The 22,941-nt window shown below is 42.6% G+C and overlaps 1 protein-coding gene across 1 annotated transcript in view; it reads left to right on the top strand.

Annotated features, from left to right (window-relative positions):
• Positions 1-22,941, top strand: part of IQCA1 (IQ motif containing with AAA domain 1) — a 142,891-nt gene that overhangs the window by 73,590 nt on the left and 46,360 nt on the right. The window contains exons 9-13 of the mRNA XM_059393777.1: positions 6,329-6,404; positions 13,201-13,307; positions 13,473-13,574; positions 19,489-19,556; positions 22,193-22,275. Of these exons, the coding sequence (XP_059249760.1) occupies positions 6,329-6,404; positions 13,201-13,307; positions 13,473-13,574; positions 19,489-19,556; positions 22,193-22,275 (436 nt within the window). The remainder of the gene's footprint in view (positions 1-6,328; positions 6,405-13,200; positions 13,308-13,472; positions 13,575-19,488; positions 19,557-22,192; positions 22,276-22,941) is intronic.

The raw sequence follows: 22,941 nt of genomic DNA, 5'->3' as shown, positions 1-22,941 counted from the left end.
GGTATTGAACAGTTGTGTCTTCATTTTCATTTGTTTCCATGAATTTTTTAGTTCTTCAATTTCCTTGTTGATCCATTCATTCTTTAATAAGATGCTCTTTATCTTCCAAGTATTTGAGTTCCTTCCAAATTTCCCCTTGTGACTGAGTTCAAGTTTCAAAGCATTGTAGTCTGAAAATATGCATGGAACAATCCCAGTCTTTTGGTACTATTTGAGACCTAATTTGTGCCAGTATGTGATCTACTCTGGAGAATGTTCCATGTACACTTGAGAAGAATGTGTATTCTATTGCTTTAGGATGGAATACTCTGTATATATCTGAAGTCCATCTGGTCCAGTGTGTCATTCAAAGCCCGTGTTTCCTTGTTGATCTTCTGCTTAGATGATCTATCCATTGCTGTAAGCAAGGTGTTAAAGTCCCCTATTATTATTATTTTATTATCAATATGTTTCTTTAATTCTGTTATTAATTGGTTTATATATTTGGCTGACCCCAAGTTAGGAGCATAAATATTTATAACTGTTAGATCTTCTTGTTGAATAGACTCTTTAAGTATGATATAGTGTGTCCCTCTATATCCCTTACTAAATTCTTTGATTTAAAATCTAATATTCTGATATAAGTGTTGCTACCTCAACTTTCTTTTGATGTCCATTAACAAGATAAATGATTCTTCACCCCCTCACTTTCAATCTGGAAGTGTGTTTGGGTCTAAAATGAATCACTTATCCATCAACAGATGAATGGTAAAGATGTGGATATATATATATATATATGGTGGAATATTACTCAGCTATCAGAAAGGATGAACACTTACCATTTACATCAATAAGGATGGAACTAGAGAGTATTATGCTAAGCAAAATAAGTCAATCAGAGAAAGACAGTTATCATATAGTTTCACGTATATGTGGAATATGAGAAACACTGCAGAGGATCAAAGGGGAAGGGAGGGAAAACTGAATGGGAAGTCAGCAGGCAGGGAGAAAAACCATGAGAGACTCTTAACTATAGGAAACAAACTGAGGGTTGCTGGAGGGAAAAGTTAGGGGGATGAGGTCAGTGGGTGATGGGCATTGAGGAGAGCATGTGATGTGATGAGCATTGGGTGTTACAGGCAACTGATGAGTTATTGAACACTACACCTGAAACTTATGTTGTACTATAGATTGGCTAATTGAATTTAAAATTTTAAAAAATAGCCAAACTCCACATAAATGCAACATTTTGCATTTATGAAAGACAACATTTTGTTAAAAATTCCTTGCATGACTGCAGCCACCCAGCTGGAGGCAATTGACCCTTTTGCAAGGCTCATATTCTGCACCATGATCAGCAGAAATCATCCAACTGCCCCCATCTGTCTTTGTCCCTCTCCTTCACCATGTTCCATTGCTGTGAACAAAAGAAGAGAGACCTCTCACTGCTCACAACCCACTCCACTGTAGTCCCCAACTTAGTCCCCCGCCACTCAGTATTTTGTGCTGACTCCTCACCTAATTCCTCCCCAGGAATTTTTCCAAGTGTAAAGGAGCTGCTCCATGCAAAGTCACACTACCCACCCAGGCAGCTGCATCCAAGGATAGCCATGTTTGGGTACAAAGACCCAGCCCCCACACTGGGACATCTCTGAAGCATTCTCCTAGCTCCTGGGCTCTCTGTAAGGTCAGCTGACATCTCACATCCAATTGCATCAGAGCTCACTTGCATCAGCTTCTCTGTCCATTGCTGCTTCTCTCCCTCCATCCTTGTGGGTGGTGTTCCCACATGGAACCTGCACAGCCTCCATCTGAGTGTTTCCATGGAACCCAACCCACAAGGCCACCTGTTGCCCTACTGCTCTGCTTGTGCCCCAAATCTTCTAACTTGTTGCAGAAAAAAATAAGAAGAGAGCTTACTTCTTAATTTTAAAAGCCCTCCTCTCACTCTGCAAGATAATTTTGAAGCCGTGCCAAAGAATAAGGACAATTGGAAGAATTTCAATTTTATTCTAAGCATTCTCTTCCTCTAAATATGCATTAGGGAGTTTGACACTTGCTAATTAAAAATTCACTGTTAATGAAGCTTGTTCCATAAAAATTCTGAAATTATCAGCTATACAATCTGGTCTTTGTTGAGTGAAGGTATTTTATTAACTAGCTATTAAAGAGTCATTTAATGATGAACAGTTTGAGACAAAAAGAGAAGTTTGAGTACATCAGCATTTATGAAGTAGTTGCAAATGAAGGGCAAAATCCTTCACAGTTCCTTAGAACTGAATTTATTCTTGATAGGTATATGTCTACACAGTAACAATGTGATCATAAATGGTAATCTCTAATGAAATCAATATATTTACATTATATTGCTACTCATATTTGAGGTCAGATTATCTCTTTTATTAACTTTTAAAAATCTTATTTTAGAATCAATCCCAAGGCATCTAGAAGCATTCTTGAGACAAGCTACTCAAAATCTTTGTATGAGAATTGGTATTTTGACCTGTAGAAAAAGCATCTATTATTCATCCTGGGTAAAGGGTAAGGCAGAGGAGAGAGGAAACTAGTTTTGTTCAACTTACGTAACTGACTCACCCCTACTGTTTCACTGTAGCACAGCTGTGGGATTATCCTTCAGGTATTTTTATAAATTTGGTCATTTCTCAATTGCTAGTCCATATATACTCAGAAAACTTGGTAAAGACCTCCTATTAAAAACAAAAAACTGAGGATTATCTGAATATTTCCACTCACCTCGATAAATGAAAAATAGTCTCTTGTCAAAATATCATAGGAATACAACTTTTGTCAGTCCATAAGATGGCTACAAATGAGCCTAAGGGGCCCCAGAGGGGCTGTTGACATGCGTCTGGTGGTGGGTAAATCTGAAGGCTGGATAAGGACCAGGAACTACAGGAAGGATTCCAGGCAGTTGCTGAACCAGAGAACCAGAAGGCAACTTCAGAGCAAGGATGACAGACTCTAGGGAGAGGATGTGATATAGAGCTGGGAAAGCTTGGAACAGCCATGGTTGTTAGGGCAGAACCTGCTGGAGGAGACAAGAGTCATCCCTGGGATAGTGACGTGAGCAAACCTGAGTTGTGTGAGTTGTAGTCTAAGGTTTGTGGTTTGTGGCTATGGTTGGGATGGCCTGTGGGTGAGGGTGTAACCAAGACAAGGAAACCAGTAGGTCCAGGCTTAGACGAGAAGCAGGGTTAGTACAAGTCCATGTCTCACCAAAGGACAAGTGTGGGCCAGCAGCCATAGCCCCTCAGAAGTTTGCATCCATACACATGGGAGGATGCATTTAAAGCCAAATGTCATTCACGAGGTTGAGAGCAAAGCAAGTGAGTTCTAATCACCTCGTTGATTTTTTCTGAAAATAATGAAGAAGGAAAGGTGCATCCAGCTGGTGGTATGAACATCTGGGCTCATAGGGAGCAGCAGAGTAACACTCTTCTCTAATCACAAAGACCCATGGTCATGCTTTTATGACTTCACCTCCCACCTCAACCCCTTCCTAGGGTCACCTCCATCTGAATAAATGTGTCTTGGAGTGATCTGCCCAAAACCTCTCTCCCTCTGATCCTAGTGCAGCAGAAGAGAGCTCCCATTAGATACTCTGTTATTCAGGACTCAGGATTAGTGAGTGTCCCTATAGAATCTTAAGACACTTGAGCCTGAAGGTAACTAGAAGGAAGTTTAAAGGTGAGAATTTGTAGGCTTCAGTGTCCCTGCTTGGATTTACAATTTACTGTGGGGCTAACAGTAGGAGAAAAGAGAGGGTCGAAGTAAAATAAAATAAAGTATAGTAAAATAACTATGAGGCGCCTGGGTGGCTCAGTCAGCTAGGCATCTGACTCTTGATTTCAGCTCAGGTTATAATCTCAAGGTCACAAAATCGAGCTCCGGGTCAGGCTCTGCACTCAGGGGGAAGTCTGCTTAAGATCCTCTTTCTCCCTCTCTCACTACCCCCCTTCTCTTCCACCCAGCTCACATGCATTTTCTCTCTCTGTACAAAAATTAAAATAAAATAACAGTGGCTGGTAATCTTACATTCATTTGACCATTTCAACGAAAAACTTTGCAAGCAATTTAACATTGGAAGCATGAAGTCTTCAATTTCATGTCTAGATCCATCCAGTGACCCTGTATACTGAGATGCTGAAAGACAGAAGCTAAGAGATTAGTTTAGGGGTTTTCACCCTCAGAGCTAGTAAAGGGAATACATAAAAGCACCATATACATCTTCAAAGATGGGCTTTACAAGAGTTAATCTTTTCACCCCTAGACAAGAAAAGGAATGTCTATCTTGTACCTTATTCAAAAATTAACTCAACAAGGATTATGGACTCACATGTAAAACCATAAAACCTTCAGGTAAAAAGAGGAGGAAAAATATCTTCAGGATCTAGGGCTCTGCACACAGTTCAGCTTGACAACCAAAAGTGTCCATAGAAGTGAAAGATTGATAAATTGGACATCATTTTAATAAAAAGTTAAAAAAAATACTTTAGCTCTGGGAAGAGGATAAAAAGACAATCTACAAACTGGGAGAAAATGTTTGCAAGTTATAGATCTTGCAAAGGGACTTGCATCCAGAATATATAAAGAATTCTTAAAATTCAACAGCAAAAAAAAAAATTGTCTTTCTTTTGGATCTTTGGTTTGCTAACCATCTCTAAAAGTGTTAAGGATCACAGGTAAGGAGATCTGTGTTAAGACTTCGTGATAGAGGGGAATGCTAGTGTCAGGAGGACATTCTCTGCAAACCAATAGCCATCTTTACAAATGTGCTTTCAGTATCAAAGTTACACCATTAGCCTAACAAGTCAGCTATGTGGACCTCTCTTTGGCTTCAGGAGCCAGAAAAGGAGCACTGTGCAATCCATCCTTACAATCCTTTTCTCTTTGTTATTTTTCAAGCTATATGTTAAACCATTTGGAACTATTTTAAATGTATTTTACCTGACCAGAACACAGGATCATGTGAATACAGAAGAGTCCTCTACATTCTAACTTCATGCTGAATCCTGGGAAGAGCCTAGCACCTGCATACAGCACCCATTAGCTTTAAAAGCTTCTGTTTGTCCAAGGGGCTACCCAGCCTTTCTGTGATCCCAGTGCCCCTTCTCCAGCAGCCTGGCCCAAGGAGGTGCTCCAGACTGAACCACTGAGCCAACCACATTCTTATGGTATTTTAGGGGACTTCAAACAAAACTTTGTACTAATTCACAAAGATGGAGACATGAATGTTGTGAATTTCCAGAGGCTGTTATCAGGAATAAGGATGTCATCATGGAAACATCCATTCTGAGCATGTTCTGTGTCCACTGAGGGGCAGTGAGAGGGGAAGATAAGAGGAAGTGAGAAGCTGCTGATCTCCAGAGGAAACAGACACCCTTAACCTAGGAAACAGAGACCCCAAGGATAGACTGCCTGAAATTGTATGTAAAGTTTTATGTGAAAATGCATTCCTCTGAGAAGAAATTATGTGAGTTTTCTTTATGTTTCCTTCTGTCTGAAATGCTCAAAAACCACTACTTCCAGAAAGGAGCAGCACTCCAAATCCCAAAAAGGCATGAGTAACTTTTTTTTTTTTTTTTTTTTTTTTTTTTTAGTAGCTTTGATTCTTAATCTCAATGAATGGAGAGAAAAGTGTGAGCAGAGAAGTAAATGACATTCTAAATGCAAGCTTGAAAATAGGAGGTTATGTTTGTTTTTTGCAACGAACTATCACTTTTTTTGATGTATTTTTATTTTAAAATATAGTTAATAGTAATGAGAGCTCCTGGGCCAGTTTCTACTTCTGGATCTGGAATTGATGTATAATTTCACTCCTAGTTGAGTGGGAAATGATCAGCCTCTTCCAAATCACAGTAACCCCACCCCCACCCCAAGGACACAGACCCCAAGGGAACCATTAGATTATCTGAAAGCCACTGAGTAACCAGTCTGACATTTGAACCTGCAAGCTGCTGGAGGGCGGCGGAAGGACTCAGGCTGGGAATCAGTTTTCAGAGCAAAGAAGGAACCAGAACATCAGACAACAGACCAGACTCAGGGCTTGGAGTACCCCAGGAGAGGTGACTGAAATAGGGGCACCTCAGTGAGCCTGCAGGTGGAGCTAAGTTTCTAGAACCATCCATGCCCTGGTTGGTGGACACCACACTCCCTGCTCAGACTGGCCAGCAGGGAAACTTCCCAGGGGGGTAGGCAAGTTCATAAACCAGGAAAGAGCCTGTGTGCCTTACGATAGCCCTGTCGTCAGGATGTTCACCGGGTACTGTCTCATCCAGATAGGTACGGCAGCTCTGTAATTAACAGAAATCTCATTCTTCTTCAACAGGAAGAAGATGAGGGCTGGAAAATGTCACCAAGTGTTTTCCTTCCCACGATGCAAGAAGGAAATAACGTGTACAAAGGTTAGTTTAGGAGACCATGCGGGCCCCCCGGGAGTTGCCCGGCCCACCCAGCATGACCCCTAGCCCCGCACCCACCCCGTGAGGGCCATAATTAGGCGCTCAGTAGGGAGAGGCTGAAAACACGCAGCTCATGGCCCAGACCTTCCGTCCATCTCTATTTTAAAATTCCTTCCAGACGCCTAAAGGCATAGGGTCGGTAAAAGACCAAATATGAATAGTACGAGAACACAATCGAACCCTCCATTCTGTTTTCAAACTGTAGGACGTCAGCTGAACATTCTCTTGCTGGAATGAAAGGGATCGGCCTAGATTGTTTAAATTAAGAAAATCAATACCAGATGTACAATAAGATATTCTAATCCTGTCGGACAAAGACAGGTGCCTGCAGACCGACACAGAGTTCTTTTGTCCATTGTTCAGCGTAATTAGCATAGTAGCTAGAATATGAGGGGAGCTGCAAGTATAGGAATTAGTCTTTCAGACATTTCTATTACAGTTTACTGGAACAATTACCCAGCTCCTTTGGCTTCACTCCTCTCTCAGGATGAATCTCAACCCTGAATGAGGGGCCACGATGACCCTGGGCATTGGTCCTCTTTGGTAATTGCTAAAAAATGCAATAGGGACATGGAGTAGAATATTTCCAAACGTCAGTCACACATGGGCTTCCTCCCTGACTCTGGTCTTATCTGGACAGCACTGGTACTGTTAATCACTTAACATACTTTTTCATCGACTCATGGTTTTTACCCCCAATAAACTGAGCTTCACCCTTAGCCGCAAGATCCATGTCGTTTCAGGTCTGAGTTGCTAGTTGTATGAAAGAAAAAATCCGTGCTCCACCCGAAATTCTTTGACTTTCCACTAATGGCAAGGGTCCCACCCTGCACATGGTGCTGAACCAGGACAAGGGGGACAGGGGACATCACCAGGACTAGCAGCTGTTTTAATTGGGGAGGACGGAGGTCAAGGCAGTAACCTCACGTTATTAGATGCCCGAAGCACGCAAGCCTCTGTGTTTTCCATGTTCGTCTCATTTGATCTTCACGACAATGGCAAGAAGTGACCCAGCGACCCCTCTATTGGCAGGTACTGTTAGAACACATGCTGCCACTCAAGTCTCAAAGTCACATCTTTTTTTAACATTTTATTTAAATTCAAGTTAGTTAGCATATATTGTCTTATTAATTTCGGGGACAGATTTTAGGGATTCATTAGTTGCATATTAACACCCTTGCTCATCACATCACGTGTCCTCCTTCATACCCATCCCCCAGTGACTCCATCTCTCCGTCCACCTCCCCTCTAGCCACCCTCAGGTTGTTCTCTGTGGTTAAGAGTCTCTTATGGTTCTTCTCCTTCTCTGGTTCCGTCTTATTTTATTTTTCCTTCCTTTCCCCTATGTTCATCTGTTTTGTTTCTTAAATTCCACATGTGAGTGAGATCATGTCGTATTTGTCTTTCTCCAACTGACTTATTCTGCTCAGCATAACACCCTCTAATTCCATCCACATTACTGCCAATGGTAACATTTCATCCTGCCTGATGGCTGATTAATACTCCATCATATATCTATACTACATCTTCTTTATCCATTTGATGGACATTGGGCTCTTTTCATAGCTTGGCTACTGTGGACCTTGCTGCTATAAACATTGGGGTACAGGGGCCTCAAATCATTATAAAGCAATCACTATCAAGACACATTCATACCCTTATGTCTTCGTCTTCATTCAACAACCTCTGTGTCCAGTGTGCCAGGTGCAAGGCAACCGTGGAGATACAAAAATGGTGCCCACCATCAACCTACTCACAACATACAGGGTGTGGCAGAGATGGATGGGACGGGCCAGGGGCACAAGTTGAGTGGCTTGTGCAAATTAGGCTGGCGGCAACAACACCCAAGGGTCAGCTAGGAGCTGCATGCATCCCATGGCAAGGTCACCGGTGTGCTGTGGATGCCACAGGAACCCAGGTGTGTTTGCAACATGACCAACTTCTTGTTCATGGCACGCTTTGTGCCACATTTCTTTTGCTCTTTATAGACCCCTCATAGCTTCATATGCTACACATCGATCACCAACCTCCAAGGTCATTGTTTGCACCTTCTAACACATCAGGTCACTGACCCGCTCAATGTTCTGCTGAAGTCCTCTTTCAGGCAACAGTTTCCCTCAGTGTGTGGAGGGCCTAGCTCCCTCTGAAATTACTATCAGGAGAGAATAAGGGGAAAGACAGGAAGGTGAGAGACAGCCAAGCCTTCCTCTGCCATTACAGGAAGTCAGGGGCTCCCATCTCAAATTCAAAAATCAAGAAGTAGCAGTGACATAGCTCGAAATAGAGACATAGCTCGAAAAGTTCTTGGGAAGCTAGACCACTTCACACTGGCTTCACACCCTCCTCTCGTGGGCTCCATGCTCTTCCACCAGCAAGCTAGTCGGTTCCACCTCAGAGACCTGATGTTGTCCATTCCCCTTGCCTGGAATGCTGTCCCTGCAGGCCTTCCCCAAGACCTTTGTGGGCTGTCTCCAGCCTCACCCTGTGCCCACCCTATTTTACTCACCTCCATCTATGGGGATGGGGGTGTTCCTTGCTTCCCCATGGGGGGACGTGGTCCCAGACCACAAGGCCCCCCACTGTCTGCCTACTCTGAGAACAGTGCCTGCTCCACAATCAAGCTCCATCAAGTAATGAATTAAACTTATGCATATATCAGATTTGCAGATAAATCTGAAATTATTCCTCACAATCTTAAACGAATGAGTGAATGAAAACAGGAATGAATGCCATTGGGCAATTTCTCTGGAAGGCAGAATTAGACTGTTTTTTGTTATAATCCCTTCCATTTTATCAGACTCAGTCTAAAACAATGTGCCTGTATTAATTTGATAAAAGCAAAAATTAACTTGGGGGAAATCTGACGTTCCCGTGGGAAACCAAGGCTTGCGACCTGCTGACCCACTCGGGAAAGCTCTTGAGACTTTCCACACCGTTTGTGTAATATGTTTCCATTACGCTGTTTGTAGAATATCTGTTTCCATTAAGGCTAAGAAAGAAAAAAAAAAAAACAGGCAGTGGTCATTTGGGAGCAGGAAATGTGAAGGACCATTTTCCTAGTTGGGTTTGTGGCGTTTCCTGTGCTATCTGCCAGGTCTCTGGTCTTTTAAAGAAATTAAATGTCTTCATCTTAGAAATCTTTTCTCAAAAATCAAAGGTTTTCCTTTTCAAATAAGACATTAGCATTTTAATCACCCCCCTACGTGAGAAACTGCCCTGGCCAGCTTTTCACACTCTGGGGATGAAAGCTCCTGGGGCAGTTGTTAGTGCTTTGAGGACCCTGAAAAGCTTCCTGCATTTGTAAATGTCCATGAAATTCTTGAAGGGATTGAGAGGTGCCCTGTGCCGAAGTGTCATGAGAAATGCAAAATTTCCTCGCAAAACCAGGACCATTCAAAGGGCGGTGGAGGTGAAATCAGCAAAGGCCACTAAGTTCCGCTTTATTCGTGAGACACAGTTACAACCGCAGAATGAGAATTTGCTGCGAGGTGCTTTTACATAAATAATCGCCTCGTGTTCCTTCCTGTTCAATAGTCTGTGTCCCTTTCTTTAGGAAATGCACCGCTTCCAGATTTTAGCAAGTCTGTCTAGAGAGAAAGCAAAGTAGCTACCTCGCCTCAGCAAAGCGATTTTGCTTTAAAAATATCTTAATAGAAACAGGTGAGCTTTGCTGTGGGAGATTTAATGATCGTGTAAGGGGGACATCTGGTAAACAACAGTTACTGGTAAATAGCATGTTTTAACACGTTTAAACCCTTCATAGTGTTTTCAAGGGGGAAGACCTTACAATTTCAAACATGGAAGAAAAATCATAATTGTCACACATTTTAAAGTTTTCCACAATTTAAGTTCATGTGCATTTCAGAAAAAGCACTCTGAAAGGACAGTTACCTTCAAATAAGGGACATGTAAACTACTTAGTTCTTCCGTAAGTGAACATGCACCTTACAGACCAACCACAAAATCCACCTGCTAGGGGGTTCGGGGCCAAGAATAAACTCAATTAATGACTTAAAACATGTTTTACATGAATGGGCTGACATACGCAATTTATGCAATGCAGTATTTTTCATTACCTGGCTGTAAAACACAGGATGGGCTTCTCTGGCTGGCACTCAGTCACAGGAGTGATTATTTAAAATAATAAAAATTCAGCTCCTAGCTTTCTAGCAATTTCCTGTGTACCCACTCCTGTCAAAAGTGGCCTCCATCCCATCTGTTTTGGGTCGTCTCCTTCTTGGTCTTCATGGAGATGTGAACTCTGTTCCAAGCTGGTCACCTGCCCCTCCCAGGTGATGATATCCTCATCTCTGGGGTCATCCACAGACAGGCAGCCATCTAGGAGACAGGTGCCAAACCCAATCCCAACCCCATCATCCCTTGCCATCATCTCTGCCACAAAGACAGGGCCACCTGTCACGTGGCCACCCCGATGGGGAAAGACACATGGGTGAATAGACTTTATGAAATCTGTACCATGTTTGTCACTTAGTTCCTGTCTATTTCTTGTATGTCTACAGTAGCCACCCCAGAAGAAACTAGGTCCTTTCATCATCCTCGTTTTCCAAAATCTGTCCCCCTAGATTTGCATCACCATAGGCTGTGACCATGGCAGAGACCCTGACTAGTGCAGCAACTGGCAGAGCCCTGCCCAGCCACCACCCCCCACCCCACCCTTGATTCTCTGACAGGAAGCCGAGGGAGGCTGAGAGCCCTCGCTGGACCCAAATTCCAAATAGGCTCCTTTCTGGCCAACACTATGTTACACAGATGGCTGGGAGTGATGTGGGCCTGCCTGACCTGTGTGTGGCAATACCCTGTGGTGACCATTTCCACTTCTGGAAATTTCCATGCCAACCACCAGGAGCATTGTAGGGTCTTCAGCCTGGGGCTTCCACACTTTTGGAGAACTGGAGCTGCTTTCCACGTCCCATCTTCCTATAGTTTTCCTGTCCACAGGGTCCTGACTGATGACCTTGAGATGACACACTCACTGGTCCTCAGGTACCCTTTGCCTCCTTTTTGCTGACAAGAAAGTGTCTGCTCTGGGCACAGATGTCCTGCAGAGCCTCCTCCCCCCTCAGGAGGTAGGAATTTTCAACCAGGAGGGTGAAGACCATAAGACCAACAGCAGATAACCAGTAGGACAGAGGTTCCACCTGACCCCAAGTGTGGGCTGCATCCCTGGGCAGGTATCAGATAGCCAAAGCCCTTGGGGCAATTCTTTGTGCCCATCGGCCAAGTTTGAGTTGTGCATCAGAATCTCCTTGCTATGCTGACCTTCTCTCCAGAATCTGCAACTTTTCCTGGGTCACACCACATCTTGTCCTTTCTCTTGTCTCTGGTCTCTTTTGCTGACCCCGGACCCCTGTGACAGATTTGCAGATCTGACCCTCCCTACTCATTTGTTTGCCCAGGTATCTCTCTACATACCTTCTCCATTCTGTCTTCATGGTTGACACCGCTTGCTCTCCACAGCACCCAGACATCTGTTTCCGTCTGTTACTGTGACTGTCCCTCCCTTCTCAGTCAGCTGCTTCAGGGGGACACACTCCCGGCCACTCTCGGGATGCCCCTTCTGTGCCCATAGGGAAAGTCATGATTGAGAAACCTTTGCCCGTTCATTCACATGCTCAATGCCATCCAGCCCTGCACTGTCCCCCTTCTTCCCAAGTGGAGCCATCATCGGACAGATTGGGGGAGGCCTCTGCCCGGTCCCTGTGACCCTCCATTGCCTCCCCAACTTGAAGAGCATCATTGTCCCAAGGATGAGCTCCCAGTGGTGTAGCCAAGCTGGGTGGTGATTGCAGGTTGGGTTCTGGCAAGCTTCCATCACATTCTGAACATAGATTCTGGGAAAAGTTCTCCTTTCCCAGACTGACAAGTCTCTTTTTCCATAGGACACCACCCATGTCCCAGTGCCAGGATCCAGCTGAGCTGTACCTTGGCACACATTTGGAATTCCCCCCCTGAGAAATGAGCTATAGTTCAATTTTTTCCAGTGATACAAAATTATCCTTATTTCCTCTAAGGTCATATTTGTCTAACCATCCTCTTCACTGCCAGGGCCAGGCAAAAGGGAAATGCAAAACATGTATGATTTCAAACACATCCAAAAAGTAATTTAAAAATATAGCTGTCTGGGGAAAGTCATGGGTGCTTGTATGTTCAGTGTTGTCTTTTAACAAGGGGTTGGGGTCAGTTGCTGGTGGATTCAGCTAGCAATAAAATCTTCCACATTTAGTGAATTGTTTGAAAACTGAAAGTAATATAAAACATATCACAAAAATAGTCATCTCACCTTTGTCTAATTATATAATCCCAAGATTAATGTATTTTTTGAAAGATTTTTTATTTATTTGACAGAGAGAGAGAAATCACAAGTAGGCAGAGAGGCAGGCAGAGAGAGAGTGGAGGAAGCAGGTTCCCCGAGGAGCAGACAGCCCGACGCTGGGCTTGATCCCAGGACCCTGGGATCATGACCTGAACCGAAGGCAGAGGCTTTAACCCACTGAACCACCCAGGCGCCCCTAATGTATTATTTTTTACATGGATCTTGTCGTTTACATGGGTCTCGTCGCTCTGCCATCAATAATCGCTTGAGTATTTTATTTGAACTTGTATTCCATGCAATAGAATAGAAAATTAGACTTGTGTTTTTTATTGCAATCATAGTTTCTGTTCATTCTCATGTTGAAAAAAAAATCATTTTCCTTTTCCTGATCCTTCCGGACCACAGACCTGTGGAAGAATAAAGACGAGTCATGGAATTTCCCCCAGAACTATGACCCGGAACTGATCAAACAGGAGAAACGGAAGGAACTGGAGTCGGAGATCAGAGTGCAGGTAACACCACACTTTGCACAAAGACAGTCATCAGCGGCCACCGTTGGGCTTCTTTACCATTTCCCATCCACGACCGACCCAGAGCTTAAGCTATTTTTAAACTTCACAGAGAAAACACGAGACACACAAAGCCACTCAAAAGTGGTGTGTTTTGTACTCATATAGGTGGATGAGCTAATGCGACAGGAACTAAAAAACTTGAAACTGGCTGTGGACAGAGAAAAGGAGTATCCCGTCAAAGCAGGAAAGAAGAAAGGAGGTAAAAAGGTGAGGAGCAAGTAAGCATGGGAGGGATGAGGGAGACGCAGATTTGAATCACCAGCAGGAGCGCCACCTGGGGTCCCGGTGCTGAGTCCGGGTTGCTGCCTGGCACACCGGCCGACCCAGGCTGCTGCGCAGGGAAACGCCTTCCTTGGAGGGATGTGCCTTGTTCTACCATGCAGTCCTCAGGGACATGGGTTCATAAATGGGAGACATCCAACAGTCTGAGAGTGACCTGCCCCACACGTCCTCACTGCGGATTCGCATTACCCAGGTCCCGCAGATAGGATGAGGACCATCAGGGGAGCCAGTGATGTGCCCAAATGTCTGCCCCTTTCTCCCTCTGGGAAGATCTGTAAGGGCCGCCCATGGCAATGAGCAAGTTCTTTGTGAGTAATGGTTCAGATGAATTGAATTTTAAATTGCCACCAATCCATCTCACAGTGTTTTGGAGTAGCCAATTAGATCCTAATATTCAAAGTTCATTTACTGGGCCCTGTGAGAGAATAGAAAATATATAGATCCCTGCCTCCAGTTCCTGGCACAGAGCTCCCGAATCTCTTGTAAATCCTTACGTCATGAGAGCACTTGGAGCATATCTGGGTGGGCTCCTGGATGGCTCTTGTCTAGGGCCCAGTCACCAGGAAGACCAAAGCATGATTATTAGAAGCTTAGAATTTTCAGCCCTACTCCTCATCCTCTAGCAAGGGGAGAAGGGCTGGAAAGGGGGTTAATAACTGATTGTGCCTGTGTGAGGAAGCCTCCATGAAATCCCGATAATGTCAGGAGGGTGAACACAGGCATGAACAAGGAGGCAGATTGCCCCAACTCCATGGGGACAGAAGCTCCTGCACTCAGGACTCTCCCAGAACTCGCCCAAAGTACCACTCTGTCTGGCTGTTGTCTGTAACCTTCACATCCTTTAATAAACTGGTAAACATGAAGTGTTTCCCTCAGTTCTGTGAAATACTGTAACAAAGTAATTGACCTCAAGAAGGGGTCATGGGAACCTCAGGTTTACAACCACTGGGTCAGAAACACAGGTGACAACACGGACTTGTGACTGGTGCCTGACGTGGGGAATGTGGGAGTAGTCATGTGGGATGGACCTTCAGCCTGTCGGATCTGGTGCTATTTCTAAGTAGGTGGTATCAGAATGGAGTCAAATTGTAGGACAGTCGATGTTGCTTGGTGGGGGAAACCCACCCATGCACATCTGGTGTCAGAAGTGTTGTGTATGTGGTAGTCAGTGGGAGCAAAGGAGGAAGAAAGAACTACTTTTCCTACCCTAGACCCCTATTTCCACTTTCATTCCAAATCCAGCCCTGCCACTGGGGCCAGAATCCTCCAAGGAGAGGCCAGACTTCTCCTCTCTGGCAGTGTTAGCAGGTGGAGAGGCGATCTTTGCCCCTTTGATGGCTTTCTTATGGATCCATGGCTGATCAACCCTTCTTGCAGTTCTGTACTCTCTTAGAGCTTTTCGTATATCCAACTACATGAGTGTCTATTCAGCCAATCCCCTTAGGATGGCGCTATCCCAATCCATTTTGTATTGAGTTTAACTCTGACTTTTCGGTTCAATACCTGAGTGTCTTTGATAGCCCTCCTTGAGGATACATCACTGAAGGTTAATGAGGGTGATCTGTAGGTTATTCTCTCACACCAGTAGGTGAGGACACTTATTGATGACACCATTGACTCTATTAATGTCTGCACATCTACATGAAAACATGATGTTTTGATGATTGATCATGGTAGTTAAGCTAAACAAAATGGGAAATGAAGGGAAGAAGTGGATGTACTCCTCTGGCTGAAAATAGTCTTTCACCTTTTACCCAGCAAGTATCATCATGCAGGCCTAACATCAGACTGGACTTCCTCACCCTCTTACATGACTGCCACCTCTCATTCCTTGTAGTCTGGTGTGTGCTTGTTCCATGTCATGACTCAGGATGTCACAGGGAGGGATCACTATGAATTTCCTTCTTGGAATTAAGCTGGTTTAACATGCAGTGGGTGTGCCTATGCACACCCCAATAGATTGATGGTAATTGTGTAACTATGGAGTTTTGAGTGTCCCAAATTCCAATCCAATAACATAAACTTTGGAGACATAATGTGGTTTATTTTGTTAACTGAAACATAATTAACTATACCAAATCCCATCCTCAGAAAGACCATTAGCAGAAGGGGAGTAGTTTACCCTATACGTAGAAGAGGAGGGAAAGAACTCAGAGGGATAGAGTTAGGCAGTATTAACCCATCATCTTCCAGAGAAAGTGACTTAATCAGAAATTTTACAGCAGCCTGAGTCTTCCTTTCAAAATACAAATCTGATCTTATCATTCCATGCTAACCCTGTTCTATGGCATTTTAATCCTCTGAGAACAAAGATGACAGTCTTCAGCCAGGCTTACAAGGGCATATCTAACCTGGCCAGTGCCTTCTTCCCCAAGCTCTTCACCCATTCTCCCTTACCAGTTACACTTTAGCACCCTGACCTTCCTCTTTGTTCTCCAAACCCACTGTGCTCCTTCCCACCACAGGGCCTTTGCACATACTGTTCTCCCTCAAGAACTATCTTTACTCCCGTGCCCCTAATCCCTAGCTTTGTTAACTCCTACTCATCCCTTAGGTCTCAGTCCAAGCCTTTCTTCCTAGGGAAGCCTTCTGAGCCATCCATAGTAGGTCTGCTTTCTTTGTATATACATGGCATGTTTACTAGGTCTTCCTGATGCTTTATCAGAGTTTTAGTGTTATATTTACTAGTGAGATCATTTTATTGGTATCTTCTTTCCCGAACCTACTGGAGGACTATAAGTGCAGGCACTGTATGATTTTTTTTGCTTATTCACCATTGTACCCCTTTCTGACACAAAGCAAGTCCTTAATACATATATCAAGTAAATTAGTCAAATCTAGTTCCCATGAAGATTGATCCCTATAAGCTAAATATATGCCTCAGAATATCACATTATAGCATCAGCAGCAATTCACGATATCCAGCCACCTCCCTTGTTGATTCCTTATTCATCAAGCAACCTTCGTATGAGTTATTATATTTTCATTTTGATTTTTCTATAAGATGGAGATGTCCAGGGTCTGATTCTCTTAGCAATTGTATGTCTCATTCTAAATTCATAAATTTATATCACAGTCTATTCCACATTCTCCTGCAATTCGTAGATCCAAAATTAGGCTTGGGAGACAGACTATCTGTATTAATTTTTTTTCATTCAACAAGTATTTATTCAGCACTGTATGCCAGGTATATTTCAAGGCATTCAGAGTACAGAAGAGAACAAGACAAGTCAAAGCTTCTGTACTGGCAAAGGCAAGTTTCCAGATCTGCAGGGCTAGATCATTCTGGATGTGCTGTCGTTCCCCTGATCACATCACTGGGTGAGGTCCTACCTCTCAGAGGCCCTCTGTTTCCTAAGTTCCTCTCCTGCCATAATCACAGAAGTTTTAAGGATATAGGAGTTCTTGAAGAAGCTAGGAATTTCCTTAAGTGTAAAATCCTTGGCTGACTCTTTTTTGCATTCCCAAGTGCTAGCATTTATAGTAGGAAAGGGTAGAATGCCATATTTAAAAATAAATTAAAAATCTACTTTTAAAAGAAACAAATGAACATTCTACAACTGAAAATTCTAACAGAAATTGAAAACTCCCTGAACTGGTTAACAATAGCATGGACATGCAGAATACAGGTTGAGTTTAAAGACCAACCAAAAGGAAATCTAAACTGAAGCATAAAAAGAAGAAGAATATAAAGAACAGAAGGAGAATAAGAGACATTTGAGACATGGTCAATAGTTGCACTATATGTCTACTTGCAGTCCCCCAGAAAAGAGGAATGGGAAAAGAGCAATATATGAAAAAGTAATGTCCATGAATTTTCCCAATCAGATGAAATACATGAAGCCACAAATTCAGGAGCCTTAGTGAGGTCTAATAGGGTGAAACAAAGAAAACCACATCTCAACACATCATAGTCAAAATGCTAAAAGTCAAAGATAAAAGGCAAAATCTTACGAGTTTTTGTTTTGTTTTGTTTTGCTTTAAGACACATTTCTGGGATGCCTGGGTGGCTCAGTCGGTTAGGCAACTGCCTTCAGCTCAGGTAATGATCCCAGGATCCTGGGATCAAGTCCCATATCAGTCTCCTTGCTTGGCAGGGAGCCTGCTTCCCTTCCTCTCTCTATGCCTGCCTCTCTGCCTCCTTGTGCACTCACTTGCTCTCTCTGTCTCTGACAAATAAATAAATAAATAAAATCTTTAAAAAAAGAAAATAAAAACACATTTCCTTCAAGGAAACAAAAATAAAAATAAGAATTACTGCTGACTTTCCCAACAGAAACTATGGAGCCATAAGGCAATGAATGGCTTCTTAAGAGATTGGAAAAAATTAGCTATCAACCTAGAACTCTGGACCCAGAGAAAATATCCTCCAAAAATGGAATGAAATAGAGATGCTCCCAGACAAACACAATCTTAGAGAACTTATCAGTGGCAGATCCACAATATGAAAATAGTAAAAGGATATTTTTCAGGTTAAAGGAAAATGATCCCAAATGGAAACAAAGAAACATAAGAAGGAATGATCAGCTATTGAAAATATAAAAGACTACTTTTAGAATATTCTGTTTTTTTAAGGCAGGAATAGTAACAAAGCCTTATGTATTTATAACGTAGAAATAAAATATGTGACAACAGCAATCGATAAGGTAAGTAGGGGTGAATGTACTTGTAAGGTTATTGTGTCATTTGGGGCACCATAAAGTGCTAACTTAAGGTAAACTGTAATAAGTTAGTAATATATTTTGTAATTCTCTAAATAGTACTAAAGTATATATCAAAAAGTAATAGTGAACATAAAGTGAGAAAATAAAAAATAGTTGATTGATCAGAAAGAATACAGGAAAGGAAAAGGAAAAGAAAAAAAGAACAGATTGCACAAATAGAAAAAGATATGGCAATGATAGAATTAAACTTAACTATTGGTACAGGATTAGATGCATAGATCAAAAGAAAAAAGAACACACAACCCAGAGGTAAGCCAACACGAATATTCCTGACTGACTTTTGATAGAAGTACAAAAATTCAAGGAAGAATAACCTTTATAATACATGGGGTTGGAACAATTAGATATCCCCAAACAGAAAAATGAACCTTTACCTAAGTCTCATACATTTTACAAAACTAACTCAAACCAGATCATACACTTAAACGGAAAATGTGTTATTAAAATATAGAAGAACATCTTTGGGATCTAAGACAAGGCAAAGTTCTTAGGAAAAATCACCAAAAGCAGAATTCATAGAAGGAAAATTTGGACTTGATCAAAATTAGAAACTTCTCCATGAAAGATTCTATCGAGAGCATAAGAAGACAAACTAGAGACTAGGAGAAAATATTTGCAAACAACATTATCTGAGGAAGAGCTAGTAACATAGAGCATACAAAGAACTCTCAAAACTCTGTAGTTAAAAAAAACAATTGATTAGATCTGGGAACCAAATCTGGGAGGGATGCTAACAGGGCATGCGATTGGGTGTCAAAGACCAGCACAGCCTGATGGCCTGGGCACATGGTGCTCTCATCCTTTGTAATTGAGAGCCTGCAAGAAGAGAGCCAGGATGCTCAGTGCCTGTTGGCAGTCAGGCCCCGTGCAGGCTTCACAGGGATGACCTCACTCTCTACTCGCTCAGGGACATGCCCACATAAGCAACCTGCTGTTTCCCAGGGCAAGCCCTCCATCCACTAAAATGTGGCTGTCACACGTCCAGTGTGCACAATGGACATTCCCATCCCATTCCTTGACACCATTACCAAAAACAGCTGCCCTACCGAAATTCTAGAGCTTATTTGCTTACTTGTTTTTACTAAATTGTTGGCTATTTCCATTTTTTTTTCCAGAAAAAGAAAGGGAAGAAAGGAAAAAAAGGAAAAAGAGGAAAGAAGGACAAAGACCTGACAGCGGACAGGTGAGGTGTGCTCTAGACTTGTGCTGCACATGGAGGGCTCCCCCCACCTCCAGAGCAGAGGGTAGGTCACAGCCGAAGTGTTCGGCCCCAGCCTGGGAATAGCACCCCTCTCTGCCCACCACACCTCCTCCACCCTGGGGGTGCTGGGCCGCTCTGCAGTCCTGTATAAAGAGTGGCCTCCTAGCCTGCAAAGATGCGTGCCAAAGGATGAACACTGGAGTCACCTCTGAAATCATGTGACTTTTTTTAAGTTTTAAAATTCGTGGGGTTCTTTTTTTTTTTAAGATTTTATTTATTTATTGAGAGAAAGAGAGAATTCTCAAGCACAGGGAGGGGCAGAGGGAGAGAGAGAGAGAGAATCCCAAGCAGACTCTGTGCCAAGCGTGGAGCCCAATGTGGGGCCTCAATCCCATGACCCTGAAATCATAATCTAAGCTGAAATCAAGAGTTGGATGTTTACCTGACCACACCACCCAAGCACCCCAAAATTTGTGGACAGTCTTAAGAAGGTGTTCAAGAAACAGCAACCTGATCCAACTTTGGAGGAGTACAGACCCTCCTGGAGGGCAGAGATGGTTCCCATTTTCTGCCCTGCCCTGGCACTTCACAAGTGCTCTTTGAAAGGAAGGATGGGGTTTTGCCTCATTGAGGGGCATTTCCATTGCTTGAGCTCCACTGGCCAAACTCTGATACTCATGAATCATTTTCAGTGCTCATTTTTAAGCTAAAATGGCCCTTCCATGCTTTAACATTGGAAATAAATAGGACCCAGGTTTTCAAATATTTTCAAGGAATGTATTAGGATCTAAAAAACAAAATAAACAAAACAAAACAGGTGCAGGAAACAAGCTAGTGGTCACCAGCTGCGGGAGCCCTGGGGAACAGGTGAAATAGGGGAAGGGGATCAAAACACAGAAACTTCTTATAAAATAAGTAAGTCATGGGGATGTAATATACAGCACAGGGAATATAGTCAATAATATTGTAATGACTTCATATTGTGACAGATGGGGACTAGACATCATGGGGATCAGTCTGTAATGTATAAAAATATTGAATCATTATGATACACATCTGAAACTGATAAGATATTGTATGTCAATTATACTTCAATTAAATAGATAAATAAGAATAAAATAAAATACAGTCTTTGGGGTGCCTGGGTGGTTCAGAGGGTTAAAGCCTCTGCCTTCAGCTCAGGTCATGATCCTGGGGTCCTGGGATCGAGTCCTGCATCGGGCTCTCTGCTCTGCGGGGAGCCTGCTTTCTCCTCTCTCTCTGCCTGCCTCTCTGCCTACCTGTGATCTCTGTCTGTCAAATAAATAAATAAAATCTTAAAAAAAAATACAGTCTCTAATAAGTGAATGTCAGAAATCATTCTGAAGGTATACCTTTCTTCCCATGGGTTTTGTTAATGGAGACCACGTATTGTGCACCTGTTCGGGGGTATTTCCTAGTCATCCCCTGGCTAGCAGGGGTACATTCCCAAACTGTGCTTGAGAGTTGTATGCATATATTGTATGTTTATATTAAATCAGTATTCTAGTTAGAAACCTACAGTTGGTACTTTCTTGCCGGTCAGATACTGTTATCCCAAATCCCATTACAATTAAAACCTCCTTAATTCGCTGCAGAATTTTAAATGCTATTAATTTAAACACTATTTTAAACATATTTGAAAGAATACAATTCCAGTCAATCAAAGACTGGGGTCATTTAATTAACATTTATTTCAATGGTATCTGGCTTAAATATAACTGGTATTCTTGATCCTACTAACCTGGATCACAGAACAAAGAACTGGTTAAATAGTTATTTTTACAATCCTTCATTCTAAAGACTAGGGTAGAACTAAAGCATAAGGCCCCTAGCAATGAAAAGGGAATAGACAAAACATCTCAAAGAATTAAACTCAATATTTGAGCTTGACCTATCTATATTCCTACAAGCCAAGCCCCAGTTAATTTCACTGGGAGTTTCATTCATTAAGTGGGATACTGTCTTGATTTTTTCCTCAATTAGTATAAATTACCAGTGTGCTGGCTGTATGCCCAAGGCTCCCTTAGGGGAGTGGTTTGGACATCTGTAAACACTATGGAAATGTATAACATCTTCCAGAAAAATCATCACACTCACTGTGTTAGACATTTTGTCTTTCGTAGTAGAATTAGTTCCCCTTTATAGATATTTCTTCTAAACTACTATGCTATTGGGTTAAAAGGAAACATCAATTCACAAAGGATTAATGATCTACTACGGCTTGCAGATGCTAACTGAATATATAATCGTGAGCCCATTGCGCTGCTATAACTGGGCAATTTCTAATTCATATCAGTGCCATCACAAAGACTAATGAAAGGGCAGGCTGTAGGAGCTATACCTGGTCTCAGATGCCCAGGAATATAATTCTTATTAATGGGAAACGTCAGACGTACATGTGGATGAGCAAAAGTATTGTTTTTAAAGCCGAGAATGTCCCCCAAATGGTAGAAAAGCTTCAAAAAATCAACTTATTTGCATACATACCAACGTGCTTAGAAATAGATCTGGTGGAAGTTCTTTGAGTATGTGGCGATTAACGGAAGTGCTGGTTTTATGTGTCTGCTCATGGAATAGATGGTCTGCTTTATCACCAGGACCATTGAGTCTCTGTATAAGGAACTGGTGGAAGAAGGGCTGCTGATCCAGGCTCTGAAAGTTAACCTCTCTGATTACATCGGTAAGGCTCACCAAAATTAACACATGTATGTCCCGCCTATGTCACTCCTTGGGTTTTGTAGTCCCAACAGCTGGAAAGAGGTTTCATTTGTGTTGTTGTCCAAAGCCAAACCTGGCCCATAGTGGCTCGTAGTAGATTTTTGTTGGACTGAATGGATTTGAATTCAGTCTGTGCCGTGAACTCACAGGTCCAGCTTTCTCCCCGAATGTGGTAAAGGCAGGGTTTTGAGCCTATTAGCCATGTTCCTGGGGGCATTCTGTCTGGCATAAGTTAAATTGAGGAAATGAAGAAGTGTTCATACTTTCAGGTTTAAACAAATGCCCCAAGGGAGCAGCCCCTGGAACTTGAACAACACACAGTTCTCACAAGAGAAATTCCCTCCAGAAAGGGTCACCACAGAAGTAGCTGGGAGGAAGGGGGCGGGGGGGACATAGGCTGTCATTATCTCCAACAAATGTTTTCTCTCAATTTTTAAAAAACAAATGATGACCTGAAAACACACTCAAAGCTTAAAACTCTTAATCCCAGCACCCCAATGCAGGTATAATGTTCGCTTTCTCACATCGGCCATGAGCCAAGACATTCTCCCACATAACCACAAAAGAATAATCACACATATTACTACAATGTTCTTACTTAATACCTAGTAAGCAATCAACTGCCCCA

The sequence above is a fragment of the Mustela nigripes genome, chromosome 3 (genome assembly GCF_022355385.1).
Source record: "Mustela nigripes isolate SB6536 chromosome 3, MUSNIG.SB6536, whole genome shotgun sequence".
NCBI classification, from domain to species: Eukaryota; Metazoa; Chordata; class Mammalia; order Carnivora; family Mustelidae; genus Mustela; species Mustela nigripes.
Note: the sequence above shows the minus strand (reverse complement) of the source record. Positions and strands in the feature narration are given on the sequence as shown.